Genomic DNA, 17306 nt, shown 5'->3' with positions numbered 1-17306 from the left:
GTGCCACCATGTCCAACTATTATCAAATTTTTATGTTTTTTGAGACAGACTTTCTCTGTGTAACAGCCCTGGTTGTCCTGGAACTTGCTGTGTAGACTAGGCTGGCCTTGAACTCAGAGGTCTGCTCGCCTCTGCCTCCCAAGTGCTGGGATTTAAGGCCATCACCCGGCTGGCAATTTTTTGAGATAATCAAAATGTTTCTAACTTGTGGAAAATCATAAGGCTCAGCATCTGAGAAGCTCGGTGAATGCCAACACAAGAAACAGGAAGAGCCAAGAACACACACCTGTCACCCAACCACAGAGGCACTGAGGCAGGACACTGAGTTCAGTGCCAGTTTGAGCTGGATAGTGAGACCCTGCCTACAAAAGAGGACATCAGCCTCAAGAGACACAGAAACATCGTCATTAAATTCCTCACAAACAAGCAAAGAAAAAAATCCTAGAGCCTTATGTGGTATCATGCTGCACCCCAGCACTCAAGGGGCTAAGTCGGGAGGACAGAGGGACCAAGGCCAGCGTGGGCTCCATAGTGAGGTACTGTCTCCAGGAAAGTAAAGGAGAAGAAGAGACAGAAAAGACAACAAGAAGAGAAGAACAGAAGAGAAAATCCCCAGGAACAGCCCTAAGCAAAAAGGTCACATTATGTGGATCAGACACGAGAAGGACAGCAGGTTTCCCCGCAGGAGCCTTCCTTGTGAAAAGGCACCGAGCGACATCTTCAAAGAAGGGAAAGACTGCCCACCTCAGACTTCAGACCCGGTGAAAGCACATCATAAAAACAAAGGACGAACACACAAAGCTGGCATTTAAAAAAAGTGAAAGAACTCGTCACCTGTGGACTTGACTTTAGGAACAGTTAAAGTGAGTCTTGTAAATAGAGGGGAAAGGGCGGCAGGTGGCGTGGAGGCGGGAGCACACCAGGAGTGCTGGAGACGGTGCGTGCGTGCGTGCGTAGGGACTCGCTGCCTCTCCTCACTGACGTGTGTGTGTGTGGGGGGGGACTCGCTGTATCTCCTCACTGACGTGTGTGTGTGTGTGTGTGTGTGTGTGTGCGCACGGGGACTCGCTGTCTCTCCTCACTGACGTGTGTGTGTGTGTGGGGGGACTCGCTGTATCTCCTCACTGACGTGTGTGTGTGTGTGTGTGTGTGTGTGTGTGCACGGGGACTCGCTGTCTCTCCTCACTGACGTGTGTGTGTGTGTGTGGACTCGCTGTCTCTCCTCACTGACGTGTGTGTGTGGACTCACTGTCTCTCCTCACTGATGTGTGTGTGTGTGTGTGTGCATGGGGACTGTCTCTCCTCACTGACGTGTGTGTGTGTGGGGACTCGCTGTCTCTCCTCACTGACGTGTGTGTGTGTGGGGGGGGCTCGCTGTCTCTCCTCACTGACGTGTGTGTGTGGGGGGGGACTCGCTGTCTCTCCTCACTGACGTGTGTGTGTGTGTGTGTGTGTGTGGGGACTCACTGTCTCTCCTCACTGATGTGTGTGTGTGTGCATGGGGACTCGCTGTCTCTCCTCACTGACGTGTGTGCGTGGGGACTCGCTGCTTCTCCTCACTGACGTGTCTTTGGATGGAGCCAAAGTATTGGCAGGTGACCCTACACGGCAGGTGCAGAGCCCACCTGTGAGGAGAAGTCTAAAAATGGCACAGAGGCTGGGAGGGGAAGGCGGAAGTGCATTGCTGTGGCTTCTCTAAGAAGCAGCACTGACACGAGGTTCTATGCTGGACTACATACCATGTGGCATGGACACTGCTTTAGATACTTCATGATAACCCAGCGTGTTCATGCACAGATCTAGAGGAGTGGAGCTGGGGCCCAAAGCCAAACCTCTCAGAGCAGTAGGAAACGGAAACTCTCACCGTCAAACTATTAACTTCTAACAGGGGTCCGAAAGCAATACCTGTGGACTCACACCAGTGTCCGTCCGGCTCTCGTCAATCAGTTTTACTGAAACATGACCATTCACTTGTGTATTATCTACCGGGACTTTCTGATGGATGGCAGAGCTGGTCAAAACGGTAGGCGGGTAGGGAAGGAGGGTCTGGGAAGACTTGGGAGGTGAATATGATCAAAACGGCTTGCATGAAGTTCTCTATGCGCTCATAAAATAAAATAAAATCAGAAGGCCCGAGAGCTTGGAACGCTCATCACCTGGGTGCATGGAAACTCTGGCTTGCAGCTAGACCTATAGACATTATCATCCCATCCAAGAGCAGCCACTGCCCGAGGAGCCCCGTACGTTAGTCAGCAACTTCTTCAGGGAGGTTCACTCGTGGCTTCTGTCTTAACAAGTGTTCACACTGTACTTAGGAGGTGTGCTGGCACTGCCCAGAGGGACAATGTCCACCATGTCAGTCTGCGGTACTTAGGTGTGTTGGCATTGCTTAGTTGTGGATGTGAAGTCAGCATCTACGACAGGTGACAAGTTAACTTCTTCCTGAGGTGAGTGGCAGAGATGACTGCGGTGCGGTGGAGGGACCTTTAGGGACGCGCTGGGGCAGGAAGAGTGACAGAGTCGGGTTTGACAGCAGAGACAAAGGAAGGACTGTTGCAGAGCCAGTGTGAGCTAGAGACAGGCTAGCTTTTCCCTCCACCAGCCATTCCAAAATGCCCAACTGAATTTGTCTTCCCTGTGGGTCTCCAAGCTCACTACTGCTCACAGTGCTAATGTGGTTCCAGTCAGACAACTGGCTGTAAAAATGGGGCCTCCTCACTCAGCATAATGACTCTCGTGGACCCCAAGTCACAGCTGCTCAACTTACTGACAAAAATGGACTTCATTATTATTATTATTATTATGACTATTATTATTATTATTATTATTATTATTATTATTACGATTGGCACCAGTGAGCCAGTGGTCAGAGAAACAGAGATCCTTCTCGGCCATGCGCATCGTCAGCACAACTGTCTGAGAGTCCCCTCCCTGGATCCTTCGAGAGCCAGCGATGTGATGGGCTGACCCCACGCCCGCCCGGGGCTGGCTGTTAGGAGCATCAGCTCCTAATTTGTAAGCACCACAAATGGGGTGGGGGTGGGGGTAGAGGGCAGTCCCTCTCAGTCTTGCTTAATGACTTCACGCTGGTGTCATGGCAGCCGTCACTTCTGAGGGTGTAATTGCGAGGTGAAGTCAAAGTGCTAACATTAAATGGAAGAGGATAGCCAGGGAGGCAAGAGGCTTGAGATGGAAGGCAAGCACTGGCCAAACCTTGTCAGGTTGGTTTCGGAAGATGGTGGTCTGAACAGACATACCACGTGTCACTGCGGAGCCCCCGAGAGCCTACAGAATGAGGGGAGCAGCCTGGTGCGGCAAAACAGAAGGGAGGTTCGAGGCCCTGCCAAGTGTCCTGCAGGGTGGGTAGAAGAGTAGGGAGAGCCATCGGAGGATGTGGGGCAAACCCTGTTCGGGGATGAGGTTCAGAATCCACATCCTACACCTTGACCTTGTGTGTAACACCCCATGCCTCCGTCTCTCTATGCTGTGATTAGCAAAAGTCACGTTGCAGGGTAACTGCTGCCTGAGGTGAGCCGGCAGAGCCCAAGCCTGTGGCGCAGGAGCTGAGTGAGTCCTAGGTGCCGCGGGGACGGCCAGGGCCAGGACCAGGTGAGGACCGAGCATGCAGCACATGGGTCTCGGCAGTGCCTACTCTCCTGCAGGAAAGCCGGGGTCTGCGTGGGCTGCGGCACTGTGACTGCAGCGTGGTGGGGCGCTGACGCGCTTGTGAGGGCACAGCAGGGACTCACAGAGCGAGGACACCTCTGTCACCTGCATGCCACTGGGGTGCAGGGGATGGAAGAGGACGGGGTGGTCACCTGTGTGCTTGGTGCCAATGTGGTTCTTTATCTCCGCTTCCTCCATGGTGACAAAGTCGCAGGCCGTGCAGCAAATGGAAAACATCCACTGCTCTTTGTCCACGTGCAGTGACATGTGGCTTACAAACTGGACGTTGAGCTCGGTCTCAAATCCACACACGTGGCAGCTAGAACAAGGAAGAAAAGGGAACGAGTGAGACAGGCTTCTAAATATAGGCTGCTGAGTTACACACGGTGCACACGAGAGCATCAGCTTCATGTGTGTTCATTCTACCAAAAGGTGCAGCATCGAGAAATTCTTCTGGCTGCTGGGATGCCTCTAGAGTGGCCACTGTGCCAAACAGATTAGGTGCCAGCATGATATAACAATCCCATACATGCTATAGTGATGTTAAACAATCATAAAGTTAATTAAAAACTACAGATTCCAGATGCTGCACACGGCCTAAAGGACTCCTTTGGGCACAGAGATGTGGGGCAGAATTGCCAAGTATTTAGTGGAGTTCCACTGGCAGATCCAAACCTGTGCACCTCAGTCTCCCTCCGGCTCTAGAAACCCTTGGGTGCAGTGAGGAGAGCAAACAGATCCTTCTGTGGCACTATGAGAAGAGGCAGTCACATGACCTCTCCCAGGAGAGGCCACTCATCCACCTAGATGCCTTGCAAGGGCAACTTTCTGCCAATGTCACTAGGGCAAGATCTGACAGACTTGGGGGTTTCATGCCGATTCGAGACTGAACACAGACTGTAGCGTGCCATAATGGGCAAGCTGGGCTATCCAAGCAATTGCATGTGAGTTCTGAGACCACCTTTTCCTGTGTTCTTCCCTGTGATACTTAGGCCATAGCAAGGTACTCAGTCACAAAGTGGGGAGCTGTACCACAGCTAACAGCCAATCGCCCACAGAGTCTTGATCTCCTTCTGGGGCCCCAACCTGAAGAACCACCTCCCAGACCATTTCTCTTTCAGTGAATTCTATTAGGACCACCTGAGCTAGCTAGACAGGAATTGGTTCAAACGCAGGTTCAATCTCAGCAAAGGACTTGTTCAAAGGAAGTTAGTGCATGACTGAGAAAGGGCTCCGCGCCCAGCGCTCGAGCCAACAGAGAGGGAGTGTCAGAGCAAGGGGTGTGAGGAACTTGGGTGAGCTGGTCTTGACTCACCTGTAATAATAGGGGTGTTTCTTGCCGTCACTGCCTTCAGAAGTGACAGCACTGACGATGTCCTCTGTGTCGGTACTCACCAGCTTCACAGAGTGCACGGTCAAGTGCTGGTTCAGGTTTGCACGGCACTTAGCAGCGTAGGGGCACAAATGGCATTTGTATTTTCTTTCCTCTGGGGGAGAAACCAAAACTGCTCTCAAAAAAGAAAAAAGATTCAAGAGCTCACTTAGAGGAACCAATGAAGGTCAGTCCAAGCCTCCCTTCATGTGGGGACCAAGGTCATGCCTTGAAATTGTCCCTAAGTGTATCCCTAGCAGTTCCCTCCTGTATCAATACTGAACTCACAAAGATAAAAAGGCTCTCTCCGGGCAGCAGGGACAAGATTTTGAGGCTGAAGCGTGGGTTTTATGGAGTCCAAACCAAATCTGATTCAGGTAGGTTATGGAGGAAGCCGAAAGCCACACGGCTGTGATGGCTGGGTGGCGACCCGACCCAGAGCAGCGGGCCACGATCTGACGCTCTGAGCTGCTTCCTTGGAGCTCTCAGATGGGTTTTTCTGGGACACCTCATCCTTCATCCCTCCTCATGACAAGGTGAGCTCCACAGGGGCTAAAAGGACACAGTGTGAGCGTGTGTTTACTGTACGAGTGTGCGCATGAGTGTGTCTCCATGGGTCAGCCTTCATTCCTCTTCATGACAAGATATGCTTGCTGCGTGAGTGTATTCGTGAGTGTGCCTCATACATCATTCCACAGCCCTCTTAATGACAAGGCGTGTTTCATGTGTGAGTGTGCACATGAGTGTGCCTCATACGCCATTCCACAGCCCTCTTAATGACAAGGCGTGTTTCATGCGTGAGTGTATTCGTGAGTGTGCCTCATACGTCATTCCACAGCCCTCTTAATGACAAGGCGTGTTTCATGTGTGAGTGTGCACATGAGTGTGCCTCATACGCCATTCCACAGCCCTCTTAATGACAAGGCGTGTTTCATGCGTGAGTGTATTCGTGAGTGTGCCTCATACGTCATTCCACAGCCCTCTTAATGACAAGGCGTGTTTCATGCGTGAGTGGGCACGTGAGTGTGCCTCATATGTCATTCCACAGTCCTTTAATGACAAGGCGTGTTTCATGTGTGAGTGTGCACATGAGTGTGCCTCATACGCCATTCCACAGCCCTCTTAATGACAAGGCGTGTTTCATGCGTGAGTGGGCACGTGAGTGTGCCTCATACGTCATTCCACAGTCCTTTAATGACAAGGCATGTTTCATGCGTGAGTGTATTCGTGAGTGTGCCTCATACGTCATTCCACAGCCCTCTTAATGACAAGGCGTGTTTCATGCATGAGTGTGCATATGAGTGTGCCTCATACGTTATTCCACAGCCCTCTTAATGACAAGGCGTGTTTCATGCGTGAGTGTATTCGTGAGTGTGCCTCATATGCCATTCCACAGTCCTTTAGTGACAAGGCGTGTTTCATGCGTGAGTGTGCACATGAGTGTGCCTCATATGTCATTCCACAGCCCTCTTAATGACAAGGCGTGTTTCATGTGTGAGTGTGCACATGAGTGTGCCTCATACGCCATTCCACAGCCCTCTTAATGACAAGGCGTGTTTCATGCGTGAGTGTATTCGTGAGTGTGCCTCATATGCCATTCCACAGCCCTCTTAATGACAAGGCGTGTTTCATGCGTGAGTGTATTCGTGAGTGTGCCTCATATGCCATTCCACAGTCCTTTAGTGACAAGGCGTGTTTCATGCGTGAGTGTGCACATGAGTGTGCCTCATATGTCATTCCACAGCCCTCTTAATGACAAGGCGTGTTTCATGCGTGAGTGTATTCATGAGTGTGCCTCATACGTCATTCCACAGCCCTCTTAATGACAAGGCGTGTTTCATGTGTGAGTGTGCACATGAGTGTGCCTCATACGCCATTCCACAGCCCTCTTAATGACAAGGCGTGTTTCATGCATGAGTGTATTCGTGAGTGTGCCTCATATGCCATTCCACAGTCCTTTAATGACAAGGCGTGTTTCATGCGTGAGTGTATTCGTGAGTGTGCCTCATATGCCATTCCACAGTCCTTTAATGACAAGGCGTGTTTCATGTGTGAGTGTGCACATGAGTGTGCCTCATATGTCATTCCACAGTCCTTTAATGACAAGGCGTGTTTCATGTGTGAGTGTGCACATGAGTGTGCCTCATATGTCATTCCACAGTCCTTTAATGACAAGGCGTGTTTCATGCGTGAGTGTGCACATGAGTGTGCCTCATACGTCATTCTACAGTCCTTTAATGACAAGGCGTGTTTCATGCGTGAGTGTGCACATGAGTGTGCCCCGTGAGTCACTCTTGGGCGCAGAGATGAGAAAGCTAAGGAAATGAACACTGATAAAACTGGAGCCCAAAAGGTCCATCATTTTCCCTCAGCTTCAGGCCAGGGCCAGCCAAGGAAGAAGAAAAAAAAAACTAATGAAATTAAAGGGAGAAAATTACTTGTATAAAATAATTTAATTGGGAATTTTCATTTTACGTAAATAAAATTTAAAAATCTCAATTAATTTGTTAATGGAAATTGGCTCATAGGGCTGACTAAGGCTTCAGGAGAGCCTCCAGAGTGGCGTTCTGAATTCATTTCATTAATCATACGGATCGTAAGGCCAAGGAGCAGCCCTGCTCCCCCATAAGACGATTAAGCATCGAGAACAACCTCACTTGCCATCCCGATGTCTGGGCTCGGCTTGAAGATACTTGTCTCATTTTCTTCACCAGGGAAAATGTGGGTCTAGAAAGTGTTCCCATCACAGAATGCAAGATGCCACCCAATGTCACGGTCCCCTCCACTCCTGTCTGACACTGGCGGGGTCACGGTCGGGCTGAAGTGTGTGTGGGGGGCATGCTTCAGATTTCCTGCCTCGGTCTTGGGAGATAAGGACCTGGGTTTCAGCACCTCTTCCTGTCACCCTCGAAGGTCCAATAACACAGGGATTTCCTCTTCTCAGGAGTAAGAACTTCCTGGGAAAATCTGCCTAATGTCATTATTAATGGCATTTCCTTCAACAGCTTTCCAAATTTCCCTTTGTGATGGATTTATTCACATTCTTGTCTCCCTGCTATTTTGGCAATTTGCTTAATTATCTATCAGCTAACTTCTTTGCTGAAGATGCCTTATTCTCCAATAATCCTCTCTCTCTCTCTCTCTCTGAAGCAGGGTCTCCCTGTATAGACCAGGCTGTCCACACACCCAGGGATCTGCCCGCCTCTGCCTCCCAGCTGGGATTACAGACGTGTACCACCATACCTGGCTCCAAAATTCTCCAGTGTCCTCTGTGATGGGCTTTCCCTTTTCCCCACCCCAGAGTTAACCTGCTTCCCTTTCTTAATCAGGCATCAGGGAGGTTGTCTGGATTTAAGTGCTCTTCACTGACTCTAGATCAGTGATAAGTTCCTTTACTTTTCCATGCCTTTTGAGCTGACCTGAGCTTTAGCTACTTCAGCTGTAGGCAGAAAGTGTGCACACTCCTTTTAGCATCTAACGCTTCCATTTTCTTCCTCTTCCTGTTTCAAATTGATCTTAAGTACGGGACTTTAGTCATCCCTGGTCACTTGAAATTTCATTTAAGTATCTTTAAAGAATGAGGCCTTAAAATCCCCTATTTCTTACAAACACATATTTTTCTGTCTAATACATTATAAAAACTTGAATTTAGTGCATTTAAAAAGATAAAAAGGTCAAAATTAATCTTGTCTCTGCTTTTACTTTTGCATAATTGTACAAAAAATCTTACTTTGAACTTTTGTATTTTTCTTTTTTCTTTTTTGGACTAGGGTCCGTTCCTATGCTGAGCTCAAACCAAAGATGCTCCTGCCTTAGCTTCCCAAATGCTGACGCTACAGGTGTGTTTCCACACACCTGGCTATATCATATTGACAGCTGTGATATGCTAGGCATGTTTCAGAATGCCTGGCTATATCATATTGACAGCTCTGACATTACAGGTGTGTTTCAGTATGCCTGGCTATATCATATTGACAGCTCTGACATTACAGGTGTGTTTCAGTATGCCTGGCTATATCATATTGCTGTCTCTGACATTACAGGCGTGTTTCAGAATGCCTGGCTATATCATATTGACAGCTCTGACATTACAGGCATGTTTCAGTATGCCTGGCTATATCATATTGCTGTCTCTGACATTACAGGTGTGTTTCTGCGCACCGGGCTACATCACATTGACAGCTCTGACATTACAGGCGTGTCTCAGTATGCCTGGCTGTATGTCACTGGTATATTATCTGGACGTCTGTAACGTCTGACTGACTGTATTTCCTTTGGCGCTGGAGGACTGAACCTGGCCTTGCACGTGCTCCATGGCTGAGCCACACTTCAGCCCGGCCATCCCACCTCCCGAACGCTTATGACGAGGTCCCCTGACCTTTTCTGCTTTCGCTTGCTATGCTGTTTGGTCTTTCTTTACTTTCTGTTAATTTCCTCGTCCTCCTCGTCTGGACCCTGAGAACCAACCATTTGCTGCCCATCGTCACAGGTAAACAAGGACAGGAACTACCTCTCCACGCCATAGTGCTCCCCACGCCACCTTGAGAAGAACGATGTGTGTCTTTTCACACCTCACACACCCTGGCTGTGGCCAGCCATCCTTCATACATGTCTGTCTCACACTCGGCACTTAAAATCTAGATTAAAATCTCCTAGTAAAAAGAAGTTGAAACTAAGTAGGCAGGCTCAGCTCCAGCCTCTGACCCATTTTTATGTATTTATTTATTTATTTTTGGTCTTTCGAGACAGGGTTTCTCTGTATTGTTTTGGAGGCTGTCCTGGAGCTCGCTCTATAGTCCAGGCTGGCTTCAAATTCACAGAGATCCGGCTGCCTCTGCCTCCCGAGTGCTGGGATTAAAGGCATGCACCACCAACACCCAGCTAGCCTCTTTAAGAAGATATGAACCCGTTCTTCACAGGGACTGACCTGAAGGTGCTCACACACACACCTTTTCTCATTAGCTGTACCCCCACCCCCGGGAATTCAATGAGCCTTTTCAATACAGAAAAGCTTTCCCAGGGTCTCGTTACTCATGCTGGGCAGCGCTGACCTTCCGCCGTTTCCTGTAGCAATTATCTTAGAGAAACTCAGCTTCCTGCTAGCGACGAGGCCTGGGAGGGCCTGTGGGAGGCTTGGGAGCCGTGGTCCCCCACTCACCTGTGTGCAGCGACAGGTGTCGAGACAACGTCTGCTGTCGGCCAAACACTTTCCCACACACATCGCATGGAAAGAGCTGGTCATTGAACTTCCAGGATGGTAATCCGTTTCCCGCCTCAAGGACTATCTTCTCTGTCTCTGGGCCAAGAGAACAAGGCATTGTGAGGGATCCAGGCCAATGGAAATGCATGGCATCTTTTAGCCAACCCTGAGGATGTCTTCAGAGGCTTCCCCACAAAATGGGACTAGAAACCACTAACAAGAACCAGTGGCCACCCTCATCCTCATCACTGAAGGGACCACGAGAGAGCAAAGGGGTCCACAGTCCAACAGCTGTTGGGTCTTCAGTGGCTCTTTTTTTTTTTTCAGACAGGGTTTCTCTGTATTGTTTTGGGTCTGTCCTGGAACTCACTCTGTAGACCACACTGGCCTTGAACTCACAGAGATCCACCTGCCTCTGCCTCCCCAGTGTGGGATTAAAGGTGTGCACCACCAACGTCCAGCTCAGTGGTTCTTCTTAGTGCTAAGTCAGCACACACAGACAGACAGAGAGAGAGAGAGAGAGAGAGAGAGAGAGAGAGAGAGAGAGAGAGAGAGAGAGAGAGGGAGGGAGGGAGGGGGCTTGACAGCACTCTGCCCACTATACAGAAGGTACTCAATGAACACTTGAGTGGGTGAGAGTTGCATATCAACTTTCTAGACAACTGCTACAAAACAGTAAACAAAATATTTGAAATTCTAGGTTCCAATACGAAAATAAATGGTTCTATGTCTGGAGAGAAAATGTTCCACTGCTCTTTATGAAGAAATTTTGCTGCCAAGTTCTGGTTGTGTAGCCTTTAACCAGGAGCTCACAGAAAGCTGACTTAGGGATGGCCACCAGACAGACACTGCTTCTAGCACAAGAGCACTGCCTGTGTGGTTTCCGCCTCTTGCCTCATCTGGGAAAATGCGTGCTCCACAGCAATCCACACCGATCTTGAGCAGAGTAAGCACACTTCAATACATTCTCTTTGTAGCTTAGAAAACTTTTATTTCTCATCATTGCCAATAGAATTTCCTTTTATTTTCTGACCCGTGCCTCTTCTCAATGAACCACAATGGACTACACAAACATCTTGTCTGGAGCCCTGTGAGCCGGCAGGTGACCTGGGGATGCCTAGAAGAGGGAAATGGACACTTCCAAGGGACTGCTTGTCAGTCAGTCAGTGTTTGTCCTTGACCTGACCTAGTTTCTGCGAGCCTTTCTGAAGCACAGTGCTACATTACAGAATGGAGTACATATGGGGAAAATTAAATGTCACTGGGAACTTTTCATAAGATCCAAGCAGGAGAAAGTGTCCTGACTCTTGCTTGGAGAAGACCACAGAACAAAGTGCTTGGTTTCATACAATTAGGCTAAAACCATTTTCTAGACACAAGTTTCCACCTGTGTTTGGACAAGTCAATTGGATCAATGCACATTTGAATGAGGTTTTGCCCAGCAGTGTAATCTGAAGAAAGAAGACACGAATAATGCATATTTGGAAGGGAGAGCAGGGAAAAGCCGTGGGGAAATTGCGATAATGTTTGCTGTGCAGTACCTGCCAGCAATCCCACCACTGATAAACACAGCTATTGATTGATCTGTGTTTGTTAAAACGCAGCTCTTGAGGCCTCAGGGAGAAGAAACTGGTTTGTGTCAAGCAGGAATGCCTGACTAAGAGGGTCCGTAAAGCACTTGTGGGAAGGGAGGAGGAGCTGGTGAGAAGGTGAAGAGGGAGGTCGGGGACATTTAAAGACAAGGACCACTCCTGGGTCACTGTCCTCAAGCCCAATGTAGTATTTCAGCCACATGGAAGTGAGAGATGGTATTTCAAGTAGTTCCTTCCAAGTGTATAATCAAATCACTTTCAGGAGGGTGACAATTATAATAATAGGTGGAGGTCAAGATGGTACAGTGGTTTCTAATGCATCCACAATAGGTGAATTAATTGTGTCACAGACCCAACACGTAGGTGCAATTAAAAATGAAGATGCCTCTTAATAATTCTTCTGAGTATTAGTCATGTACTTGGAAATCTGAAGCATCATAAAGAATTCAGCTTCTTCCACAGTCTTAGGAAGTCATGACAACTTTGAGGACCGGGACAGCTAAGCAGAGAAAGCACCTCACAGGCACAAGAGGCACCCAACGTACACCAGCCCCAGCCCCAGCCCCAGCCCCAGCCCCAGCCCCAGCCCCAGCCCCGTCTGGGCTGGAGCCTAACACCTTGGTGTCTGCATCTATGCTACAGGGACTAAATATTAGTCTTATTTTACAGTCAGAATGAATGGAGATCTCTTAGCATTGACACATTGATTAGCACAGTTAATTTAATAGCTAACTACTAAGGTCAACTGACAATTCAGAGCAAAAAGTAAGGCATATGCCTGGTAGACAAATGTCTGTAAAGGCTAATAATCTTGGTTGTCAATTTGACACTCCTGGAAAGAGGTTGCCTCAATGCAAGAGCTGGCTCCATCAGACTGGCCTGTGGCCATATCTGTGGGGCATTTTCTTGATTACTAATTGACATAGGAGTGGGACCATTCCCAGGCAGATGGTCCTGGGCTGTACAAGGCTAGCTGAACACTGAGAGCAAGCCAGTGAGCAGTGCTTGCCCATGGTTTCCGCCTCAAGCCTTGGCTCCCCTTGATGACAGATTAATCTGTAAACCCCTAATTCCCAAGTTGCTTTTGGTTATAGTGCTTATCACAGCAATAGAAAACAAATTAGAACAGTATTTTAACTAAACTTAAGAGATGTGCTCTTATGATTCTCTCAGTAGAAAACGCTTGCAGTCCTAAGTCAAACGGCAAAGCTTTTACAGCCTCCCAGTTGCACCACATCCCGGGGATTCTGGCTGAGACAGTCTCTCTGGCAGACATGACTGCTGTTGACCCAACAGTCATGGTCAACAACAGTCCCGTGCTGCCCTCTCCAACTTGGAGGCAGCTGCTGTTGGTCATGAGTTAAAAACGCTGGCCAATGAGACGGCTTTTGCCGTCATGATGAGAGGAAGGATGATTGGGTACTGGTTTCTCTCTGCTTTCATGCCTCGGCAGTAGAGGGAATCCCTGGGTTGGTGGCCGGCCGCTATGTGAATAAGAAGCATGAAGATGCAAGCCAACTTTAAAGCATAGAGGGGGGTATGGAAAAAGAATCAAGGCTTTTGCTGGCATTGCTCAGTGGCCAAGTGAATGCCAGGAGTCATCTACCACTGCATTTCTTGTTTGGTGAAGAACAGAAGTCACTGCACTTTTAATTCTCACGCCACTCTTGTCTGACACTCTCTCGCACGCTCCCCCCTCTGCAGCGTCCCTGAAGGGCACCCCATCTTCACTCTCGGCGGCGGCAAGTGTGAAGCTGGATGAGCACATTCCCATCTTAATTATCCGTGGTTCTGCTTTAAAATCCTTACAAGCCTTTTTTTATAGATCTGTAAAGGAATTTGCTTTTTACTTTATTTTATTTTTTACCGAAACATAATATATACCCCAAATGGAAAAGTACACATACCAGTAACCGCATCTCAATTAGTCCCAAAGTCTCCAGACAGTTCAAACTATGGGTATTATTTAAAAATCCTGACTTCCTTCTTTATTTCCTCCCCCTGGTTTTTGTTTCATTTACTTTAAGTGGCACACAGTTATGATTATTTTCTTTTCTTTTAGAGCAAAACTCCAGTCTAATGACAAATTCTTTCTTGCCTAGTCTCATAGGATTTTATCTTTGGCAAAATATTTTATTTCTTTCAGACATTTTGATTCTGATTTCTGGAATACCTCAAATTGCTTTGTAGACCCCTGGCAACTTAGTGCTCTCCTCGCTAACTGTTCACCTACAGTTTGGCCTTGAACATCACTTCGGGCTTTTCCGTGTCCTTAATGAAGGTTTCTGTTTCGTTTTGTGTAAAACATGGGATGCAGGCCGTCATACACGCAAGCTCATGCCCAGCTGTGTTTTTATTTTCAGTGATGCAAGATGTATAGGCACAAGTAATTTTTGTCTCTGCAGTGTCTGTGCAGTGTCAATGAGAGGTCTCCAGATATCTCTACACAGTGACTTGAGGCCCCCCTATTCATGATGATGAGGCCTCATTATGCAAGACGCTGTATGGAAAACTGCTTAAGACCCACTGACCCAAAGGCATTTGTCTTATTTAATACGTAGGTCATGAGCATGGGATGATCAAACCAAACACCTGTGTCTCCGAAACCGTACGTGAGATAAACCCATATGGTAGACTGGGGCACAGAATATGGGTCAAGCTGAAGACCTAAAGAACCTCAAACCCAACTCCTTCACAAAAGAGGACCAAATGATCATTAATTCCAAGACCTCTCCCAACCCATGTGCAAGTTGCACATGGCCAAGAAGGGTTTCCATGGTTACTATGTCTCCATCCTACCTCAAACCTTCATTCAAGAAGGAACTTGAATTTTCATCTTGTTTTAGCCTCTTTCCTTAGATGAAAGAAAACCAAGACCCAGAGAAATTAAGTGACTTTCCTAAGCCATCTTGATAGTGGCTAAGGAACTGGACTCCCCCATATCTCATTCGTGTTCCTCCAAGTCACAGGAAACCAACTCAAAATTCTACCACAGCGGTTTTGTCTCCTCTCCCTATTCCTTGGCTATGTACTTGACATCCTTTGTTACAAGTGGACACATCCCAAGTTGGCAACAATTCAAAAGCTAGGATTCCCTCTACCTCCTTTCTTGAAAGGGCTAGACTGGGCCATTCCAGACACAGAGGTTGAAAGCCTACAGTAAGCCATAAACTGTAGCAAGGAGGGTCAACAGAACAGTCAGATGGGTCCATCCTAAAAGCCAAGTCTTCCCCTCGATGTCAAGGACGTCGCACTGAAGAATCCCTTGGGCCTTGGTTGCCACACAGGGAGACTGTGGTGACAAACACATTTGAGGTACCACTCTCAGAGCAAGAGGGATAAAGAGGAGGACTTGAGTTTGCCTCATTAAAGTCTCTGGCTTTCTGTCTGGAGCATGACATGGCTTTGCCCGTGTGTTTCCCTGGGGGAGAAATGCTATGTTCTCTGATGGAATGATGCTCCCCAGCAACCATCACTCCACCTGATTTAGCAAGAGAAATGCGGTGAGAAGGGGCTGTATTTGCAATAAGTCTGGATAACATGAGCTCAATACACAAATAACTCTAACATCAGCCAAAGCCAGACTGACTGGCTCATCCCTGCAGAACACGGTTTGGAGCCACCTGTGTTCTCCATCCCGACACATGGAGTCTCCATCAGCTCTCTGTTTCCTCAGGGCAGCTGTGGGATTCCGGGCTTCTCTGGACTCTTGGGTAGATGGAAACCAGTGAGTTGGGTTGTATTCCAGGAAGGTCACAGCACTTTTGGGTTAGGTCTGATTCGAGTGGCTCTCTCCTCTAGTGTATGCTTAAATCAAGCTCCCACCTGCTGCCAGGGATGTTTCCAATCTTCAGGGCTATGCCTCTTGGGCTGATTATCATCAAATAAGTGCTCAGAGGTCTTCTATATGTAGGAAATACTCTATAAGGGTCTTTTCATCTTAGAACAACCAGTATCTGATCCTTTAGCTCCGACAACTGAACTTGGATCCTCAGGACTGTACTAGGACAGTGGTCACACTGTAAGTGTCTAGCTGGCATTCATATCCTGGGCCACCATGTCATGAGCTACTAGTGGTCCTGAGCAAGGCCTCACAGTAGTTGCTCCTGGTTGCCCCTACTGGACTCACCAGGTTCCCTATGACCGACTCACTGTGGGTCTCCATGTGACCAATTTTTCCTATCAGACCAATTCAAATACTCTCTCAAAGTAGTTATCTTGCTCGTCCAGACATTCATTCAACAAACATTCAGGACAGCAGAGTTCAGCAAAGGTTTGTCAACCTGTGACTGACCGCAAGCACTGGGGTAGATTCTAAACCATGGGACCCACTTCCTTGGTCTTCCTGGGGTCTTTTGGAGAACATAATGCTTAACAAACTTCAGAAAACATAGTTTTGTTTAAATAGTCCTGGAAGAGGCATGTAGGAAAGGTTAAAGCCCAGCAAACAAGTCTCCAAAGCTTCCCAGGACATTAAACCACGTCAGGAGGGAGTTCTTTTAAACTGGAACATCAGACAATAGAGGGCAGGCCCACCTTGAAATCCCACTTCTTCATCTGCATGGAGGCAACATGGAGCATTGATTCTAAGCCCTCTCGCACCCAAGTGTATATAGCACATTCCATGCAATTAAGAAGGATCCACCAGTATTTAACCATCTTGCCTCAAACCTTGGTTCAAGCAAGAATCTTACCACCTGATTCAGCGTTCACTTCATAAGGAAACAGGCTGAGAAGCCTAAATGATTGGTGAATATCGGCTGACAAGTGACTCAGGGTGCAGAGGCATCCTTGAACTCTGGTCTCATCCATGCCCTGCATGCTGCAAGAAGCCAATGTCAAAGTCCCCTAAGAACAAGGGCTTGAGCATTTGGGACTTAGCAAACTGCTACCCTTTATAGATCAACCCAGGAAAGCTGGGTACTGTGGTTTCCTTTTTGTTTATTATTATATTACTATTACTATTATTATTATTATCATCATTATTTTTTTGAGATTGGGTCTCATCTGTAGTCCAGGTTGGCTACAACTCACTATGTAGCCAAGACTGACCTCAAATGCCTGACAATACCCCTGCCTCAGCTTCCTAAGTGTTGGGGTTGCTGACATGAGCCACCACACCTAGTTTGGATGGGATTGGTTGCTTAGTGCTGGGCCAGTAGTTAGCTGCAGTAAATATTCACTGATTGATTACTATCCGTTAAACTGGGGAAGAAGTATGTGTTTTCTAGACCTGGTCCTCTATACAAGCCATTTCAAAACTATGGGAGAAAACTCAAGTTTGAATCTTTCACTAACAGACAAAGCCTGGAACCAGGAACTCCTTATTCCAAGGAAACTAAGTCACGTGGAACTTGACCACTACATGGGGAACTTCTCCAGAGGTCCAGACAAAGTCATTGCCAGAATCTAGGCCATCTGATGCCTGCTGCTTCTATACAACAACTTTGAAAAATGAAATCCATGAATGAAAATG

The 17306-nt window shown here is 47.8% G+C and overlaps 1 protein-coding gene across 10 annotated transcripts in view; it reads right to left on the bottom strand.

Moving 5' to 3' along the window:
* The window catches only part of Znf827 (zinc finger protein 827), a 178871-nt gene that overhangs the window by 7514 nt on the left and 154051 nt on the right, over window positions 1-17306 (bottom strand). For 7 of the 10 annotated variants that reach the window (XM_040734814.1, XM_040734815.1, XM_040734816.1 and 4 more), the window contains 3 exons: window positions 10197-10334; window positions 4982-5171; window positions 3819-3985 (listed from right to left, as the gene is read on the bottom strand). In XM_040734814.1, coding sequence (XP_040590748.1) covers window positions 3819-3985; window positions 4982-5171; window positions 10197-10334 — 495 coding nt within the window. The remainder of the gene's footprint in view (window positions 1-3818; window positions 3986-4981; window positions 5172-10196; window positions 10335-17306) is intronic. The other 3 variants (XM_040734810.1, XM_040734812.1, XM_040734817.1) reach the window with 1 other exon arrangement.

This window comes from Mesocricetus auratus, unplaced genomic scaffold (assembly GCF_017639785.1).
Source record: "Mesocricetus auratus isolate SY011 unplaced genomic scaffold, BCM_Maur_2.0 Super-Scaffold_100041, whole genome shotgun sequence".
In the NCBI taxonomy this organism is placed as follows: Eukaryota; Metazoa; Chordata; class Mammalia; order Rodentia; family Cricetidae; genus Mesocricetus; species Mesocricetus auratus.
The sequence above is the reverse complement of the archived record's forward strand: the minus strand, read 5'-3'. Positions and strand labels throughout refer to the sequence as shown.